The sequence below is a fragment of the Dipodomys spectabilis genome, unplaced genomic scaffold (genome assembly GCF_019054845.1).
Source record: "Dipodomys spectabilis isolate Male_0828 unplaced genomic scaffold, ASM1905484v1 ptg000089l, whole genome shotgun sequence".
NCBI lineage: Eukaryota > Metazoa > Chordata > Mammalia > Rodentia > Heteromyidae > Dipodomys > Dipodomys spectabilis.
In genome coordinates, this window is record NW_024870766.1 from 4,877,787 (window position 1) to 4,899,780 (window position 21,994).

Consider the following 21,994-nt stretch of genomic DNA (forward strand, 5'->3'; position numbering starts at 1 on the left):
GTCTTCCTTTCTCAGCAATCCGCATCCCATTGTTTCTTCCTTTTTTAAACTCTCAATATTGCTGCTCAGTTGTTTTTTTTTTTGTTTTGGTTTCGTTTTTTGTTTGTTTGTTTTTGTCAGTCATGGGGCTTGAACTCTGAGCCTGGGTGATATCCCTGAGCTCTTCAGCTCAAGGTAAGCGCTCTACCACTTGAGTCACAGCACCACTTCCGATTTTCTGGTGGTTAATTGGAGATAAAAGTCTCAAGGACTTTCCTGCCCGGGCTGGCTTTGCACTGTGATCCTCAGATCTCAACCTCCTGAGTAGCTAGGATTACAGGCATGAGCTATCAGCACTTGGCTTTGTTCAGTTATTTTATCCTTCCTATTTTATTCAGAAAGAACATACATACAATTTTTAATTCAATAATCTGCCACATTTTACTGTGGGCACAGTCCCAGGTATCTTCCACTCTATACAATGTAGCGCTGAAATCCTCCAAGAACAAGAGATTAAAAAAATTGTTTGAAAAAAGAAAAGAAAAGAATGTCACTGCGTAGGCTATTTCCTTCTCATTAAGAGTTCAGCTTCCTCTGGGATCCCAATGGGCCTCATTTGTAACACTACTTACTTAGTTTCTCAATATCTCAATTTTCCTGTTCTTCTTCCTGAGAGATTTGATCAGACACACAACAAAAGTCTGTGGTTCCTCTTTTGCTTCCTCTGGGGCTTTTTCTTGTCTGTCAATACCTGAACTGACTGCTAAGCTACTTTAGAATTCATTCTCTTGTCTACTCTTCAGACCAATTAGGTACAACTTCTATCTTATTCCCCCCTGGATTACAACAGGGCTTTCAACTATTAACCCAAATGCCTAATGTTTACAATTTCCCTCAGCTCAAACAATACTTACAAATCTATAGGATTGCTAGTTTAAACCTAGGAAACAGAGATAGTTGAACATACTGTAGTTCCAAAGAGACTATTCTGAACTGGAGACATAATACTTTTGAATTTTCAAAGAATTTGTTTATTCAGGAAAGTATTTCCTTGGAACTCTAGAAGGAAAGGAGAAAGTATTTCCCTGGGAAACAATCATTAAAAATGAAAACTATGTTGGTCGTCTTTAAATAATTTCCTTTCTGTCAGAGACTTTTCAAGCTCAGATATTTACTGACTCAAAACCAATGAGCTCATATAATTTTTTCAATTTTCAGATTCTACTCAGAAAAGCAAATATTACTCTTCAGTGCTTCATGATGAAGCCACAAATCAGACCTTAATGTTTAAGAGAAGGGCCAACCATACACTTTAAAATCTTTCCAACATCCAGTGTCAACAAAACAACCCCTTACTAGATTAACTTTTATATTTTTAATACTAAACTCTTCAAATATGTGATGTCTCTCTGTTAATCTGCCTAATGGCATAATATATACCATTTGTGTGAGTCAAACTAATAGAATGTAATCATTTGACTGAAACTCACAGATGTTTCATTATGTTTACTTTGAACTTCAATAGCACTGATTCCATCCAAGCCCCAGCTTACTTATTAACTCTTGTTTCAGATGTCCACCATGTAAACTATCTCAAATTGCTTTGAGCCTTTCATTTAAGTTACAAGAAGCAAAGGAATCTGGCAAGTCCTTTGAATTTTACACTGATCAGTAGCTAGTTCACAAAAATGATGAAGTCTGATCCCCAAGTGTTTTACCCCAAGCTCATTAACCTGTCCTGAAATTCTTTTTAATTAATTGACAAATCTTCATTGCAGAAATTTACAATCATATTCACAAACTAGTCACAATACCTTCATAGAATCAATGAAATCGATGGTTCTGAATATTCAAAATACTTTAATTTGGGGATCTGGCACGATATTTTATTGTTTTCACAAGCATAAAGAATTATATAAGGAATATATTGTCATCCAAATAGGAACAGTATTTCAGTAAAATTAAACACTTAACAACTGGTCCACACCTGCCACCCAGCACTCAGGAAACTGAGGCAGAAAGATCCCATTCAAAGCCAGCTTCTCTCTCTCTCTTCATCTTTCTCTCTCTCTCTCTCTCTCTCTCTCCTCTCTCTCTTATACACACACACACACACACACACACACACACAGAGGAAATAAAGTTCCTTTCTACACAAGACAACACAAAGCAACTTATACCACATCCTTATTCTCCCAGAGAATATATCTTTTAAAATTAGTAAGGTTAATCTAAAAAGAGTGCTCAGAAAAGACTAAACACCCCATGTAAAGGGAAGAACAAAGAGTTGAGGAAAACTAGAATAACCTCTAATTCTTGCTACTCAGGAGGCTGAGATCTGAGAATCACAGTTTAAAGCTAGCACAAGCAGTAAAGTTCATCATTCTTATCTCCCATTAACCAACACAAACTTAGAAGTCAAGCTGTGGCTCAAGTAATAGAGCACTAGCCTTAAGCAAAAAAATACAGAGACAGTACCTAAGCCCTGAGTATAAGCCCCAGGACCAGCTCACATACACACACAAACACTCACACACACACAAACCAGGAGAATAAAATCTACATTCATGTGAGGCTTTAAAATGTTTCTACTCTTCTTTGTGGTTAAATAATAATCCATTGTGCATATATATGTTTATGTATTGCATATACACACATATATAATATGTATTGATGCATATATATACATATACATATAGTATACATATAGTGTATTTATATATGTGTATATATGTATATATATACATATGTTATGTGTATATATAAAGACACACATATATGTATATATATGCCTTATAGTAGAATACTCTCAATTCCAACCTCTCACCCACTGTAACACTGTTTTCATTTATTTTCCTTATAATAAATTGTTGCTATAATTAATTTTGATAAGCAGTATGTGTTTAGATCAACTAAAAAACTATTAAAGATTTTAATCTTGATTTAGTCCTGTCTAATCCACTTCTTTTTAAAAAAAATTGAAGATTCTGACATAATCATTCTGCATAGAGAATGTCTTTTAATGTTTCCTGAAGGACCTGGCTACTCGTGAAGAACTCCCTCATCTTTGTTGGTCTTAGAAAGTTCTTACTACTTCTTCACTTTCAAAGGATAACTTTACTGGATACATAATTCTAACTTAGTAGAGGCTTTATTTCTTTTTTTATTTTTATATTTTGTGAACATACTATACAGAGGGGTTACAATCACATGGGCAAGATAATGAGTACATTTCTTATCAAGCATTACAGCCTCCTCCTTTGTTTCCCCTTCCCAACCCTTCCCATCTTCCCCCTGTCCCCCCACCCAATCCTCCTCCCCCACCAAACTTGTAAAGTTCGTTTTCCACATAACGACTTGTACATCTCATTGTTGCAATGGATCCACCTATATCCCTATTTAAACGATTTGTTTAATTTCACCCCACCCCACTCTTGTTCCTTATGAAATGTCTGATAAGAAGCCTGATATGATTCTTGTATAGAAGTTTCTCTACAAGCATGTTATTTTTTTTCCTCTAGCTCCTTTCAAATTTTATTTTTCTGTGTTTGGTGTATATGTGTGCATATGTCTGCCATATTTGATGTTCTGAGCTTGATAAATCTGAGAATGATATTGGTTATTAATTTTGTAAATGTATCTACTCATATTATTTCAAGTACTTCTCCATACTTTTTCTGGTATTTCAATATGTCTATCAAACCTTTTTTTTTTTTTTTTTGGTCGGTCGTGGGGCCTGAACTCGGCCTGGGTGCTTTCCCTCAGCTCTTCAGCTCATGGCTAGCACTCTACCACTTGAGCCAGCACCACTTCCGGCTCTTTCTGCTTATGTGGTGCTGAGGAATCAAACCCAGGGCTCATACATGCAAGGCAAGTGCTCTACCACTGAGCCACCTTCCCAGTCCCTTTATCAAACTTTTTGATATTTTCCCCACAGTTCCCAGATTCCCCCTCCCCACTTCCCTTCCTTCTTCAGTTTGCTAATATTTTATTGACATACCTTCAGGTTCACTAATTCATACAGCTACACTGAGTCTGCTACTGGGTATATCAAAGGTATTTTTTCATTTCTGTTAAAATACATGTTTTGTTTCTAGCTGTTTCCTTTGATTCTGTGAGTTTCTATCTGATCTTGAAACACATATTTCCTTGCATATTGTCCCTTTTTTCCACAAGAGCCCTTAACAAACTAATCATAGTTGTTTTACATGATTATTAATCCCAGCATCTGTCTTATATCAGAGAATAGCTGTAGTGACTAGTCTTTGATGTTTTTTTCTTCTTTGGAATGTTTTATGACCTTTGGTTGAAAGCCAACCACATAAGTACTTAAGATTCACCTACCTAAGAATTGGGCTATTTTTACAGGGTGCTACAGTTCAAGGTATAAGAGACTACAGTATTTTCTCTGGTGTTTTGTTCTTACCTTCTTTTGAATTTGAGATTTCTCCTCAAAGAAAGTAGCTCTTCCAACCAAAACCCACTGTTGTCATACTGGAGGCCTTTGAGTATAGTGGTATACTACAACTATCAAGATCTACTGTCCGGGCTGGGAAGGTGGCTCAGTGGTAGAGCACTTGCCTTGCATGCATGAGGCTCTGGGTTCGATTCCTCAGCACCACATAAGCAAAAAGAAAAAAAGCCGGAAGTGGCGCTGTGGCTCAAGTGGTAGAACGCTAGCCTTGAGCTGAAAAGCTGAGGGACAGCATTCAGGCCCCACGACCGGACCCAAAAAAAAAAAAAAAAAAAAAAAGATCCACTGCCCTGTGAGTATCTAAAGCCTCCTGAACAAAACTAAACTCTTTCAGAAGGTTTGCATCCTAGGGATATGACCCTTACAAGTACCTCTCTAGTTGCATGGCACTTTATCCTTTTACATCTATTTTCTTCCCTGGATGCAGTGTTTCCTATATACTTCCTTGACTCTGGCTACTACTGATCCATTTAGGTGAGATAGGAAAGCTACAGAGAATAAAATAGAGGAAATTTCCATTGTTCATCTAGGATAAGGCTCTGGAGAATAGGCCTTTGTGCACTGAGAATATTTTTTTATTATTTACTCATTTCCATGCCAAAACCACAAGGATCTGGCAGGATCTCTACTATGGAAATGTAATAGGTTCTTGGAGGTGAAGCCCCAAGACTGGCCTCCAGAAGTTCTCATGCTTAAACATGCACACCCAGCAATTTACCAAGATTACCACTTAAGTATCACCTCCCTTTTAGAGCTACAGTGCTTGTTCTCCCGGAAAGTAGATTTGGGCTATGTTCACCTGAATGCCTTGGTCTCTCTAGAGATTAGAATAGTGGCTAAACCTGCTCTAATTCTCTAAGATAGTCTGTAAGGGCAATATTCAGAATTTCCAAGGTCACCTGCTAGAGCTATAGCCAAAAGTCTATTTACTATGTATTGGAATGCTAACTCGAAGAAATAGTCATCATAGTCTTAGGAAATCCAGCTGATATGAAGAACCAGTACTGACTTGTAATAATGTCAGAGAACTTTTGTAGTGGGTCCTTCATATTCAAGCTGTATGCAATGCTATCACTTTAAGCAAAAATGAATTTTCTTGCCTACCCCTTTTCCAACCACAGATTCATGAGCAAAATAAATAATAGTTGTCCTCTTCTAGTGGGATTCATTTGCAGCAATATACAATACAGTTTTAAGGTCCTACAAACTTCTCAAAACTCAACATATGTCACTCTTCTCCACACAATCCATCCTCACAATCCATGCCACAGCTCTTTCTGCTTGCCCTATCTCACAACAAGCTATCACCTAATAGGCCTGGTCGGAAACACCCAAGCCACCTTTTTACCTGGTTGGTGGCAACACCTCCTTCAGATCTAAGCATAAATATTCCGTCTTCCTATCTATCTATTTACCTAAAGTATTAACCTCTTCTTTTTATGCAAATATACATAATCTACCACTCTTATACTTCTCTTTTCCTTCATAATACTTGCAATTATAGATGATTTGGTTAATCAAATTAATTTGATTTGATTAATTTCTGCTTCTTCTATTAGATGATAGGCTCTACAATGAAAGGAATTGGTCAGCTTTGTGCATCACTATTTATTACCTGACCAAGTATACAGAGTACAGTACAGACTTTGTAAACATCCCAGAATAAATGTGGCCTTTTAAGTAGACACGACCTCTATGCTTTCCTTGTTTAGACCAAAGTTTCTCAATCTTAGCACTCCTGACATTTTAGATCAACTGATTCTTTGTTGTAGGAGACTGGTATGTTACTTTTGCAGCAACCTTGGCCTCTACTCCCTAGATGTCAGTAACACCATCAGCACCTCCCAAGCTATGAAAAACAAAAAACTGTCTGCAGACACCATTAACTGTATTCTGGTGAATAAAATCTGTAGTTGAGAACGGCTACTTACATGCATCCAAATTTAAAGTATAAGTATAATAATGATGAAGCAACTCAGGAATATGTGTGGTTAAACTTAAAACCAATCTCAACATATCCTTCTCCTAACTTCCTTCAAAAGTTACTTCAACTACAGAAGAGTGATTTTTAAGACCCTGAGTTTTGTTTTAACCATTTCTGCAATTAAAAATTACCACACTAACTCCTTCAAAAAGAGTTCTGAAGACAACAGAAAATTACTCAACCTAAAAATGAAATTACATCATTGACAGGGAAGGGAGAGATCCAGAAACCATCATATTAGGTAAAGTAAACCAGGCTCAGAAGGACAAAGGACATGTTTTCTCTCATATATGAATGTTAAGCCTAAAATGTATGTGTAATCACATACAGGATCAAGTATGCATGTATGTGTGTGTGGATCAGTATGACTAAGGTATGGTAAGTGCATGTGTGAGACACCATGACGAAACCCCTTTAAACAATCAACATGTACTTTTAACACACACACACACACACATACAAAAGAACATTAGGAAGTTGAAATATTTCTTGTCTGGGTGTATGCATTAGTGGGAAGGGAAGATAATCGGGAAGGTAAATGGAAGGTGATTGTAGACAAAATACTTTATAAACATGTGAAAAAGGAACAATCCACTTGATGAGACTGGCTTGCAAAGTAAGAGAGTACTAGAGGAGAGATTATGAACCAGAAGCATTGTATACATAAATGGACTAGTTCAAATTAATCCCATATATACAACTAATTGATGGCAATAAAAAATAAGCATACGAAAAAATAGTTTGTGAAGATACCGACACCTCAGATATTTGCTGATGACAACCAATAGCACTGTTGGTTGTTCTGAAGTTTGCTAATCCAATGATCAAAGAGCCTTGACAATGAAAGTGATTTAACAATGGCCAAAACATGTAAACACTGTCTAATAGGAAAGTTATTCCAGTATAATTTAGTCTAATAATTGAAATCATACTTCTTTCTTAAACAATAACCTCATTGCCACTTGTCAAAAAGATTGAGCATTGTTTTATCTGGTGCAAGCTAAATGAAAACAGCTGTACCAATGAACAAGACTCTACTGCCTGCATTCTTCTTCCTAAGAAAGTCAGGATTGAAGCTGAAATTTGAGTAGACTTTAAAGGTTTAAAAAAGTAAAATCAGCAGATGTTAGTGGACAGGCTATAATCTTCTTTGGACTAAACATGGCTAAGAATCTTACTTTTTCAAATTGTACCTAAATACAGTAACACAGATCTGAAAATCCCACTCAACAAACCTCATTTACTCCATTAGCTACTATTTTTAAAAAGTGGTGGGATAAAGAGTGAACACATGCAGCAATGATACTCACTAGAGACTATGTTGAAAATGAACTATACAACTGTGGTGAAGGAGGGCTGAGAGGAAAAATCTGAGAGAAAATGAAGGAAGAGGTGATACTGTTCAAAAAGAAATATACTTATTACCTGAGTTATGTAAACTATAACCCTTCCATACATCACCTTTACAATAAAAATAAATATAAAAAATCCAATTTTTTCTCTTGCACATTGTAATGTCATTTTTGTACATGACAGTACAAACTAACATTGCTTGTAGTATAACAAAACACAATTTAATATCCATAACTAATAACATGGTCATAGACTTGATCTTTGATAAGAGATTCCATAATAAGCTTAAGCCAATGGATCTTAAGTCCAAAAGACATCAGTGTGGACCAAATGAGGAATAGAGTAAGCCTCAAAACATCTTACAGCAAAGCTTATAAAATAATCAGGTTTGTCTCTCTTCCACCCAAAGTGAACAGGTGACCTCTTGGGACACTGGAAGTCAGTATAACAACGTAGGTACCAATAGTTTAAGATTGAAACTTCAATGAACCAGTGTTTTCCACTTGGGAATTTCTACTTTCAGAATTCTTCCAGCTCCTCCTGATAGTGTTTCAATGGAGCTGACCTTCTGGGCAAGCAGTAGGAGCCATATCTTTAATCTCACATATTCTGGAAAGGTGGTTAACTGTTATTGCCTTTCTTCTTGCTGCTGCTTGTTTTAATTAACAGCATTTCTTTCCCCTATTTCTCCTGGGGCTTTGAAGAGCTCTTTGAAATGTATTTAGTATATTTCAGTCTGGGCTTGGCTAGTCTCTCAATTTATGAGGTCATTTAATTCAAGTTCAATTATTCAGCACAAATTGGCAGAATGAAATGCTAAAAGAAGATTGGCAGTTTCAATCACATAAATCTCCTGTTACATAAAGTGAGCAAATTCCTCTATTGTTCTTACTGACCTCTGAGATAACAATTTACTGCTGGCACAAACCAGTGTGGGCAGGCTTCTCTTTAGCAGCTTAGCAGGCTCCTCCAGGAGCAAGGTTTGGCAGCTTCACCTCACCAGAAACTTAAGATAAGTGGAGTATCTGACCAGTGATCAGGACCATCTGGGGGATGACTTAGATGGAATAAGCCCCATACTCCAATTTCAGAGACACAACAAAGAGCACACTGTTCTTCCTTGAAAAGGCACACAATGCTGAGAAGCAACTAGTCTCACATTCCCTTAGATTCAGTTAGGGAGAGCAAAGGCTCCCCGCTTTACCCTAGTATGGGGGTGGGGGAGGTGTGCTGCCAGCAGATGCCACTGCACAGAGAACATGGATCCCTGTATCTCTTCTCTGGTGGGTGGCTAGTGACTTTAGCTGTTACTCCACAACACAGGATTTCATGGGCACCTACAGATAAGCAAACTACTGATCTACCTAATTATATCGCTTAAAGCCAATTCCACTTTAAAACTCCAAAACTCCTATACAACACTCGAATACAATCAAAATTTGTACAAAAACAAAACAAATCTGTCCACTTTTACTATAGTGTCCTCAGGGGTTTAACAAATTTAGTCCAATAGCCCAACATGAAAATCTCATCATGTATAGTCCCAGGGCTACGTCAAGAGAGGGAAAGCCATGCCAAGGCCGCCACAAGGACAGGCAATAGAGAAATAATTTATAGGCATATGAGACTATGGCTTCTGCATTCAGCCACCAATGCAGAGAACAGATATAAAATAATGTAGTCAACGTCACCTTTCCTTTCTGTTTATATAGACTTTTATCATTTTATGTAGGTCTTTCTTAATACATTCTAGTTTACAGAGCATATCCAACAATCCAATTTAGGCAGAATTATTTCTATGCATGCACCATCTCCTTACAAGACTAAGTTTCCCTAGGGCCACATCTTAGTTATCTCTTGTCACCTATAACATACACACACACACACACACACACACACACACACACATATACACACACACACACACACACATCACTGGCAGAAAAGGGTCCCAACACTGAACTGGCTCTTTAAATTATGTAGCATGTTGGATCCACATCAAACTAATTCAGCTCTCAAGTCAAGCGCAGCACACATACTGGGGCTGCTGTTCTTCATCCCGACCTTGGCACTTTAAAGCAACCAAATCCAGGCAACCTGTCATTTCTTAAAGCAAGTGAGTGGGCAGAGACTTTCATCTCCACTGGAGGAAATTGAATCCTACATGTGACCAGCAGACTTGAAACTACTCGAGAAATGCTGACAAGATAAATTTAGACCTGCTGGAGTAAAAACTATCAATGTCCAGAGCTATTGTGCTCATGGATTACAGGGGATTTTTAAGCAATGGTGATGAAAGAACACGCAGAATGATGCCAAAGCAGGAAGGTACGAGGGAGAAGAGGGGAAGTTTGCAGCTGCTTTCTAGCTAAGTGACTTTTTTGAAAGATGGAGTACAAGCTCAACTTATAAAAGATATCAGGGGGCTGGGAAGGTGGCTCAGTGGTAGAGTGCTTGCCTTGCATGCCTGAGGCCCTGGGTTCGATTCTTCAGCACCACATAAGCAAAAAGAAAAAAGCCAGAAGTGGCGCTGTGGCTCAAGTGGTAGAGCGCTAGCCTTGAGCTGAAGAGCTGAGGGACAGCGCCCAGGCCCAGAGTTCAGGCCCCATGACCGGACCCCCCAAAAAAAAATTTTAAAAATAAAAGATATCAGGATAATACTACATTTATTTTTATCAAACTATTACTCTTATTCTCAAAACTAAATCTCCAAGAGCAAATAACTACATCATTCGCCTGGAAATGAATTCTCATTAGAGGCTTCCAAACTCACTGATAGATAAAAGAAACAAACTTGGGAGTAGGAGTAAAACAGAAACTAAATTAGACAGCCTGCAAAAGTCTTTGCTGGCATGTGAAAGTAATTCCACTGGTTTTTATAAATGTTTGAAAAAAATAAACAGCAGAAAAGCCTATTAATACTAAATGACAATAATTAAAATGTGAATATTTAGTATTAAGATAGCACACATTTTAAATATTGAGTATTACAAAAAAAATGAACTTACTTGCTTTTCCCTTTGTAGACTGTAGCATAAGATCCTTCTCCTAGTTTTTCCAGTTTTTCATATGAGTCAGCTTTGCCAAACTTGGGACTTGTTGGCTAAAAATGAAACAGAGGGAAAGCAAAACAGACTGTATTAAATTAATTTACAATGAACGTCCTGATTTTGCTGAGAATTTTTGCTGAGATTCTATCATTTGTTAAATAACATTTTTCTGATATACTATTTTGTCAAACAACATAGTAAACACAGTACAGATCTTAAAACACGCCAACAAGCACATGTAGAATTAAATTTACCCAAATCTAGTTAAGGAATCACACTGTAAATATTTTAGTATTTCATCTTCTGGTGCTTTTTTTTTAACTGGTGATTGCTTTTCTTTAGAGATAATATTACACTATACATACTGTTTTATAAACTACCCTTTTTAAAAAAATAAATATATTAGAACATATTACTATATAACCTTACAAAGTAAGGGCATGTAAATTGCATCCAGCATACTACATAGGTTTGGTCATTCAATGATCTTAGAATAGCTTTTCCATTTTGTAAATTGTTGGGGAGACATGAGCAGAAGAAATGTCATGGTTGAAATTATATAAAAATGATATGTGATTTTGTTGTTGCTTTGTATGTTCCTCCCCCACAGTATAACCCCTATTTTCACTGTATTTGATGTTGGTGCCCTGCATCTTGTATATACACTTCTCTAATTCTGAGAGGGGAAGGGAAAAAACAAAGTGCTTAAATAAGGCTACAGGTTGACCCACTGTAACAATGAGATGTTCAAAACACTATGTTGAAAACAAATTACAACTTCGGTGCATGGGGGGGAGGGCTTTAATTGTGGAGGTGGGAGGAAAGGGATGGTAGGGGAAAACAAAGGAGGAGGCAACAATGCTCAATAGGAAATGTACTCATTACCTTGCTCATGTAACTGTAACCCCTCTGTATAGCATTTTTACAATACAAAAGTACAAAAAATAAATAAATTATGTAATTATGTGACTAAAAAAAGCATAAGCTCAATGTTTGAACAAAATTCTCCAGAAAGCTTAATGAAGAGACTGTATCATTTTTTTAAATTAACAATGGCTGTAAAATGTATTATTTGCAACACTGAAAGAAAAAATTATTTTATATCAGTAATACCATATTCAGTCTCTCAAAGAAATATGGAAACAGTGAAATTGTATCACCCACAGGGGGAGAAATCCTAAACATAAAGGTTCATATTGTGTCAATATAAGACTCAGTTGGAGCAATGGAATTTTAGGAATGTAAGAACAGCAGGGAAAAAGAAACAGTATCATGTTGAGATTTCTTAATCAGAATAGATTGAAGATATTAATTAACTCCAAATGAACAAATTTTAGTATGCTTCTTAACTCCCAACACATGGTCACTAGGTTATGATAAAATGAGGTACACAAACTTCAAATAAACTGAGGAGAAAACGAATAGAGTACAAATTCAAAAAAGAAAGAAGATAAGGAGTGTGAGGTTAAGAGGTCTTAATAGCAGATCATGGCAGATAAAATATTATCAAGTAAAAAGAAAAGCAAATTCAACCTGTCAGTGATAATAAAGAGCATAAAGGAATCGCATTCACCTAGTAATAGAAAAGCTCTCATATTGAAAAAAAACGAAAAATTGACAATGTGCTAATGACAACAGAAAAAACTAAAACAAAAATATAAACTTCAAATAAAGGAGTAAGAACATATAGTTAATGAATTTTAATGACCCATTACAGTAGTATTGATGGGAGACAAGTCAGAATGCACAAATCAAGACATAGATTAATTTAGTAACATCAATATTAAAATAGAGAATTTTAATAATAAGCTAGTTAAAGTCTAATAATTAGCTTTGAAATATATGAAACAACTGCAGGTAGCAATAAAATGAGAAACTATCCACCAATCCACAGGAAAAACTGAATACAGAAAGACTGCTCAGACACCTACAGGGCAAGCAGATACCAATAATTCGGGAATCTATATGTTTGAATTTTAATTATATTTTAATCTAATATAAATATTAATTTATATTTATATGATCAAGGATATCTAATATTAATTTTTAATTAACCATATATAAGACCACAAAATTCATCTAAAAATTGAAAATTACTTTATCTGAGTAAGACATGGTAAGATTAGACATTAAAACTACACACAATAAATACATACTGCCTTTGGTATTCTGGCTACATGACTATAATTCATCTTATCATGATACAATAGGAAAAAAATTGGGTAGCAGTCAATATGTTCATGTTGCATACTTTATAATGCCAAATAAAATTTTGAAATCATAAAAAGGAAAACAAAAGTTAAGTCTCATAAATTAGAAAGAAAATAAAAATTGAAAATGCTTAATTAAACATGTGGCAATTAGGACATGATGTTTTAAGACCCGCCAAATCAACATATGAAGGATAGTATATGTATGTCTAGGCCAGAAAGAAGTAACATGATTTAGACTTTTAAATACAATTAGAAAAGCGTAGCAGGTAGGCATTAATACAGAGAATGAAAAATATTCACAAAATATGAAGCAAAAATGCAACAAGAATTTCTACTAAGAGGAACTTCTACTAATATGTAAGTACTAATTACTAAATTATATGAATACTTGAATTAAATCAAATACTACCAAATTCATATTCTAAGACTAGCAACCCCTTCCTACATCATGAACATATAACTAACAAATTTAACTTCATCCTAAATGTCATTTTATGCTAACTTTTTATTTTACTTATTTTTTTTTATATTTGTGAGGGGCAATACTCAGGCTTGAACTCGGGGCCTAGGAGTTGTCCCTGAAGTTTTCTTGTGGTTGTTTTGTTTTGTTTTTTTCCTTGCTCAATGCTAATGCTCTACCACTTGAATCACAGTTCTACTTACGGATATTTGGTTGTTAATTGGAGAAAAAAGTCTCAGAGACCCATTCCAGAACTAGCTTCAAATCTTGATCCTTAGATCTCAGCCTTTCAAGTGGATTATAAATGTGAGCCACTGGTACCTAGCTTGTTGCTAATTTTTAATGAAATATAAAACAAAAACAAAACTCTTGCTTTTTAAAATCACTTGATCCTGTAACTACAGTCCTCTGTACTGTATTTTTACAATAAAAAACGTGCAAAAGATAAATAAATAAAATCACAATTCCTAGAGCTCTGTAACACTTTAAAGGTCATCCTCTCTAATATAAATGTATAAACAGGATCTCCATCAGAAAGACCAATTAGTCAAAGACCATACATTGACTTTCAGTTAAATTTTTCCTTGAAGCAAAACCCATATATATTTAATCCACTAGTCATGCAGAATGAGACAAAAAACAGTAGAAAAACATAAAAACATTAACAATATTTTAAGAAAATATCACACACACACAGACACACACACACACATATTAGCTAAACCTGCCAAAATGCTATGTATTGAGAAGCTTTCACCACAACAAAGCAATAATTTTCTCATAGTTCTGGAAGCTACAAGTCCAAGGTCAAGAAATACATGGTTTTGGTTTCTCCTGAACCCTTTCTCTTGTATCTTTGCTCAGCAACCTTCTCTCTGTATCCTCACAGGGTCTCTCCTCAAAGTATCTGTATCCCTCTTGTCCTTTTTACAGGTAAATCCATTATATTGGATTAAGGGCCTATCCCAATGACCTCATTTAACTTAATCATCTCTTTTAAAGAGCTTCTCTCCAAATATGGATACATTCTTAAGTGTTGGTGTTTGGAATTTCAACATAGGAATTTGGGAAATACCTAAGTTAGCCTATAAAAGGCAGATGAAGCAATTTCAATTTTTTGTATAGAAAGTAAGGGAGGGAAGAAAGGTTGAGACATTATGGGGTTTTTTTTCTAGGAATTTAATGAGTTTCCATGTAATAACTTAATTCTCTGAGTTCTAAGCATTATATTTATTTAGGTCCACTTATTTTCTTCTACTTCAAGAAACTCTGATGGTCCAAACCATATATTAAGTTGAATCAAGTAAAACTTAATGGAAAATTACACTCAGCATTGCCTGACTAGTACTGTGTGGGTTATGTTCTCATGCATTTTTCATCTCCAGGAAACAGCTTGCGAATGTCACACTTTACCATCACCCTCCTGAGCCCAAGTTGTAAATGGAAATTTTAAAAACTAAATTAAACTTCAGTATAAAATGATCTTCAATGGGGAAAATATTATGTTCACAGTTCCACTCTAAATTATTTAAAATCAGAATGAGAGGTCTGTGTGTTTGGTTTTGTGCTCCTTTACGAATGAATCCAATTTAAGTTTGGTTTTTTTTTTTAAGTAGCTGTAAAAAATCACCTCTTAATTTCTATCAGGAGATAAGCTGCTAACACATATTTAGAGAAAGTACAAGACATCAACTTGCAAAATTGGCAAGAGAATAGAGGCCAATATATTCTTTTCTAGAAAAGTAAAAATAATTTCCTAAAAATTATGTGCTGTATATTTCACAATCTGCCATATGCCATATATATATATTTGTGTGTGTGTGTGTGTATTTACCATGAGACATATATCAAAAAGTGAATTGGGAAAGTTAAAAACAAGGAGAATTTCATTCTTATAAAAGCAATCTCCCATTTACTTGTAAGAAAAATAAGAAAAGACACCAATGGCACACAATAGTCTATTTATCTAACTAAATAGATTTAAATGCATTAACTGCCATGGTTAAAGGGTATTCTATTAACATTGCAATAGCAGAAAATTAATATTATGTCACATTTGGTGGTAAAACACACAGATATTTGCCCTACAAAATGAATATGTAGACACTATAGAAATAAACTGTAATTTACAGATCAATCATGCCAGCTTCAAAGGAAAATTTTAAAACATGCAATTTTTTCTAAAAATTATCCTGATCTATAAAAAAAGTCCTAAATAATAAGCCATGTCTGGAAGATAGCCTGGGCTTTGAGAGTTTTTTTTATAAAGTAAGACTCCTATATATAGAAACAGTACGATTTGTAATTACTATGCATACAAATAAGGAAACCAAAGGCAAAATCTTTAAAGAGACGAAGCCTTCAAAGTGAACAATAACAAAACCCTTCCTATCAAATGAACAAAACTAAGAATAATTCAAAAGGAAAGGTCCCATTTTGTTCAATAATTAAAGTTCAGGTTTTTTGTTACTTTTTATGTTGCAACTATAGTAAATTATTACATTTAAATAGAGACACAACCATAAGGTAATCAGCTCTATATGTTTTCTTTGACTCTGACTCAGGTGCATGAATGGATGGAAAACAGCTTGGTGGGACAACTTTTTTTAATCGCTTCCCTGCTTAGAATGCAAGTTGAAGATACTACGTTAGGGACTTAGAAATGCAAAAGGCTAATCTGCAATTACTAATAGAAGCTAACTACAAAGAAATGTAGTGTTTAATGAAATAATGTTAATACTATTTTCTCAAAAACATAATAAAAGTGCAGAGATCCATCAACCAACAGAGGTAAAGAATGGTATAGATAATGAAAAGTGAGAATAATGTTCCAGCTGAACAGTTATCTGTGTGTTTCATCATGCATCTCAGTAGCTCTAGTTCATATACAATAACAACTACCAACAAATGTAAGGCTTACTTCATACATAGTACTATATTTAAGTGCTATAACATGTGACATAAGTTCTAGTACTATCCTGACTTAAAAGTGAGAAATGCACAAACCGGGGAAATAATGTATCTCACATAAGATCCTATCACAACTGGCAAAATGTGAATTCAAACAAAATTGATCAGAACAGAGAATCTATTTATCATTGCTATCCCTGGTTGAATATGCTCATAAAATCTTAATTCCCACACAAATGAAAGAGATACTGAACATGAGTACATCAACTTAATGGAATCTCATTCCTGAATTGACACAATGATATGGCCATAAAAATGTCTTTAAAAATGTTCAACATCCATGGCCATAAAGGAAATGCAAATTAAAACAACACTGAGAATCCATCTCATCCAATTGGAAAGGAATATAAACAAAAATACAAACAAATGGAATACAAACAAAAACAAACACTGGTATGGATTCAGAGAAAAAGCAACTCTGACACACTGTGTAGTGGGCATGTAAATCAGTGCAACCATTATGGAAGACAGTATGAAGACTCCTCAAAAACTAAAAATAGAACTACCATTGAATCTAGCAGCACTTGTGGGTATTTATCTGAGAAACGTTAAGTCAGGATGTAATAAGGGTACTCACACTCATGATAGTGCAGCCCTATTAACAAGAGCCAAGTACGTCAACAGTCCTGATGAGGTTCAACCAGCAAACTGATCAAGAAAACATTGTTCATATACACAATGGAATTTTATTCATCCATGAGGAAGAATAATTATGTCATTTGCAGGGAAATATATGGATCTGGGAAAAAATATATTAAGTGAAGTAAGACAGGCTTTGGAAGAAAAAGGGCACATGTTTTTATGCTGTATGTATCTGTATCTTAGACCTAAAATATAAATACCTAAGATAGGGTCAAATGCATATATAAACCATCAAACAGACCATCTGAAAAATAAAATGGTACTGTCATTTCCAAGTCTGTATCTTCTTCTTCTCTCTCTAGTTTAAGCCTGCCTATCATAGGACATAAGCTTTTAATGGTGATGAGAAGAGACATGTTTGAAGCAATTCATAAACTGTATACAAATCTTAACCTAAATATGAATTTCTGAAAATATGATCTGTTTAAACTCAGCTTGTAACAGCACATCTCTGACTTAGGCCAGCAAGACAGGCAAGTCCATCTATGGTGTTTCAAATAGTTACAGCTACTGGGTTGGAGAAAGTGATAAGAAAGACTACTGAAAGATTAACATGTCAATGACAGTATCCAGAGAGTAGCCCTGCTGTAACTAAGACTCAAAAAAAAAGCCTGAAACAAATAAATTAAATTTATTAAATAGAAACAATCCATTGATTCTATTAAATAAAAATAACATAACAAACAAAATCTATTAAACATCCACGCCCCACCCTCCCTGAAATACACCACTCAAGAATGAGAGGCTGAAATGTAGCTCAAAGATAGAATACTTGCCAAGCATGTTCATGGCTCTAAACTGAACCTCCAACACCACAAAAAGAAAAATAATCCAAGGCTGAGAGTCAAAGTGGGTTAAAAGGAAAATGGTTAGGAGGGGTGAGTTTAAGAAGAAAGTGTTTTTCCCCAGAATCTCCCAGGCAGGGATCTACCACATTCACATTCCATCCCAGCAGAGGTTACTTTCTGAAGAACTGAGACACTAAGAATGGTGTATCAAGGGTAAGAGTCATGCTAAATTAAAATAAACCATAGAAAGTCTCCATAGAAAACTGAGAGGCTTGATACACATCTTGGTTAGCTCTAAATAAAGACATCTAGACTTATATATTTAAAAAAACAGATGGACAAATCTGTTTAAGGAAAACCGTCCAGACAAAAATGAAAAGATCAAAAGGTAATAAGCATCTTCACTAAAATTCCCTAACCTGAAGCCCAGTTGACAAGCCACCAGAGAGAGCTTCCAATCAATTTACAGTACTTTACTCATAATATGAATTGAGAACCAAAATTTTTTCCAATTGGTATAATCTAGAGCCAAAAATGTCAAAAGGTGAGTCAGAGACCAAAACAAATAAACAGAACGAAGGAATTCAAAGAAAATGAGAGGTAATTTAAAGAGTGTATAAAAGAAAAGAAGTTTTCCAAATTTCTTCAATCAAAACCTAAAATCCTTAGAAGATTATATATGACTTATTGCATTAAAAATAATTTTTATTAAACATTCATATAAAAATTTATTGAAATGGATGTTGAAATTAAATAATAAAATTTTTGAAGGCAAAATAAATTAATTTTAAAATTGAAAAGACAAAGCTGTGCACTAGCTATAATTATAGCTACCTGAGAGATGGAGACCTAAGCACTGCATTTCTCAGCCAGATAAATCTTCAAGACTCTTATCGCCATTAAACAGAAAAAAAAAAAATCAGAAGTGGAACATAGCTTAAGTGGTACAGAACTAGCTGGCAACAAAAAAGCCAAGCGATATGTGAAAGTCCCAAATTCAAGCCTCAAAATTGGCACAAATAAAACTCTGAAAATATATATTTATTAACCAAAATACAGTTCCGCACCAAGAATAAAAGGAAAGTCCCAGGAGGTCCCACAAAGAAAGGAAGCAAATAATCGTGAAAGAAAGAACTGGAAATCAGAACAGTCTAGAGTTTCCAACAATATAAGAACTAACAAAACAACAAAACAAGGTCTTAAAAATTCTAAGGAAGCTGGACACCAGTGGCTCATGCCTGTAATCCTAGCTACTTAGGAAGCTGAGGATCATGGTTCAAAGCCATCCCAGGCAGTAAAGTCCATGAGATTCTTATCTCCAATTAACCACTAAAAAACGGGAAGTGGCGCTATGGCTCAAGTGGTAGAGTGCTTGCCTTGAATGAAAGAGTTCAAGCCCCACAGTTGACAAAAAAAAAAAAAAAAGCTAAGGAATTTTTTTCTATACTAGATCATATACCCAGCCAGACTATCCAAAGTATGAAAAAAGTTTTAAACCATTTTTCCTCAGAAAAATGTGCTTCCACAAAAGAAAAATAAGAAAAAGGATAACTAGTAAGTCAGAGAAATAAAAAAACCCTAGAAAATGGTGAACCGAAGCTCCTAGCTAAAGCTTGCAGATTAATCAAGAACAATAGAGAACTGCAAATGCAGCGTGGTGAGGTAGGAGGTGGGAAACAAATAGATTAATGATTCTGATTAGGACTCTACTTGTGAATAAAATTATACTAATATTAACAATAAGATAATGAATACAATTAAAACCAGGAAATTTTCATTGTTCATTATTATTCAAAAGGCTATACATAAAGTATATGAGGCTAAAAAGTAAGAAAAACATACTTGGAAACAGAAACATTATGGAAAAATTCATTTTATGTATTCCTTTAGTTTCCTATCCTGTAAATCACTAATTATATCTAATATCTGTTTCCTTCCCAGACTTCTGCCAGGATCTTGTCTTTCCGGGGCCCACAGAACCTGCCCTATGAGAGAATTTGCCCCAGCATTTGTTATTCAAAGCAGGAAAGAGCTTCCATTTGTCACTTCAGAGATGTCCCAGAAGAATGGCCACTATTCACCCAATACCACTGGTCTTCCCAGAGTCTATATGTATTCACTCACACACAAGACCCATCCAGGCCTCCTCCTAATTGTCACTAGTATACCAAGAATAACTCACAGATCTGCCACTAGGTATCTAATGGCAGTTTGAGGTCCTTAAGGTTCTAGAGGAGTCATCCACCCTGAGGCTTCCCTGAGCTTAATCTCACACATTTTCTGATACTACTTCTTTAAAATGTCTGTGGTCTGTTTAGCCACTCCCATTATAGGTTCTGGAGAGTCTTTGTAGTCTATCATTATTAGAAATATTATCCACTGGTTTTGATTTTACTAGACTATCTTCTGTAATTAAATGAGGGACTTCAAAACCTGTGCTACTGGTATCTTCCCAGAATCTTCCCTTATTTGATCTTTTAAGCTAATTTCAAATAAAAGTACAATAAAATAAAACTTACCTTTAAAAAGAAAGAAATATAAACACATCAGACAGATGAGTCTCAACTTTCTTGGATAACAATTTTAACTGTAACATTAGTAAAGTTTTAACTTGAATATAAAAATCCTACTTCTAGTATGATCCATTCACTGACTTTCACAACTACATGGCCTCCATCAGCAAAAAGAACACTCAGACCCAGATCTGGGTTCTAAATATTATTCCCCAATAAAAAGAACAAGAATTAAAATGTAGAGAAAATATAATTATAAACCAAGAACATCTAAAAGGATCAGAAAATAAGGAAACACTCAAAATAAGAGGGTGGACACAACTCAACAGAACACCACAGAGAATTAAAATAGGAACAATTCAAACCATGTAAAATACAGGATAATCAGTGAAATTTAAATTTCAGATAGAATGTTTTTAGCATTAAAATGAATCACTGTGATTCTTGCCAAATTTTATATATCTTTCACAGGGTTATATATAATAATATTAAGATAATTATGCCATAAGGTGTAATTCTCTGCATAAAATAGGTATGAACAACTCCTTACATTTTTAACATGAACTTAAGTCTAAAAGATTTCTCTGAAGGTACTAATACATCTGGATCCTGTCTCATAATCATAGATAAAGATTATAAGAGACAATTTGGAGAAAACCAGAAAACAAATTCTCAACAATGTTTTATTAATATATTTATTCAGTTTTATCAATATAACTAGAACTCAAGATCTGTGCAAAGCAATATAGTCTAAACTGAAGTTTATGTATTGTTGTTTTGGTTTGTATTCATACTCAGGAAGTGGAGCTGTAGCTCAAATAATAGTAAAAAGTTTAAAGATGTTTTTACAGTGCTAAGTCCAAGTCAGACCTGAAAATATGAGTTCCAACAAAATAACAGAATATTCAGAAATCACTGAACACTTCTTTTATGAAATGAATATTGTGTTCTTAAAAATCCATGTGGAAAATACTTAGTCCCTAAATGAACAGTATTTGGAGATAGGTTTTCTGAGAGGTAATTATGTCATAAAAGTGGAGTTCTCATGAATGGGATCACTGATCTTATGAGGCATGAAAGACATAATCTCTCTCATCTATTTTTCTGTCTATCCATCCAAAAGTCTATATTGAAAGAATGCCCTTATGAGACACCAGATAATACATGTTCTATGAACTTCACTTTGGAATTCTAGCTTGAGAATTATGAGAAAAAAAATTTTCTGTTGTAACATCATTCAGTCTCTGCTATTCAGTTATGAAGGCCCAATTTAAGACATCCACTTGATGTCAAAATACAAGAATGGCTTGATTTAAAGTAAAGAATTTCTCTTTGAAGATCAAATTCAATGTCAACATCTTAAGTTTCAAAATACTTCCACTGGATATAAATTGCAATATTATGTGTGAATAAATGTCAACATTACTTCTGAAATAAAATTTTGTGAGTTTGCCGATTTCAAAACTGTCCACAAACACAGTAAAGTTCAAGAGTCTTCAAGAGTCTGAAATGCAAAGGAGTTTTCATTATAAATCACTCTGACTAAAACCAAGGGAGAAAGAAAAATT

General features: G+C 34.8%; 1 protein-coding gene across 3 annotated transcripts in view; it reads right to left on the reverse strand.

Annotated features, from left to right (window-relative positions):
- Positions 1-21,994, reverse strand: part of Cdk14 (cyclin dependent kinase 14) — a 538,666-nt gene that overhangs the window by 395,256 nt on the left and 121,416 nt on the right. For all 3 annotated transcript variants that reach the window (XM_042684715.1, XM_042684719.1, XM_042684716.1), the window contains exon 4: positions 10,799-10,893. In XM_042684715.1, coding sequence (XP_042540649.1) covers positions 10,799-10,893 — 95 coding nt within the window. The remainder of the gene's footprint in view (positions 1-10,798; positions 10,894-21,994) is intronic.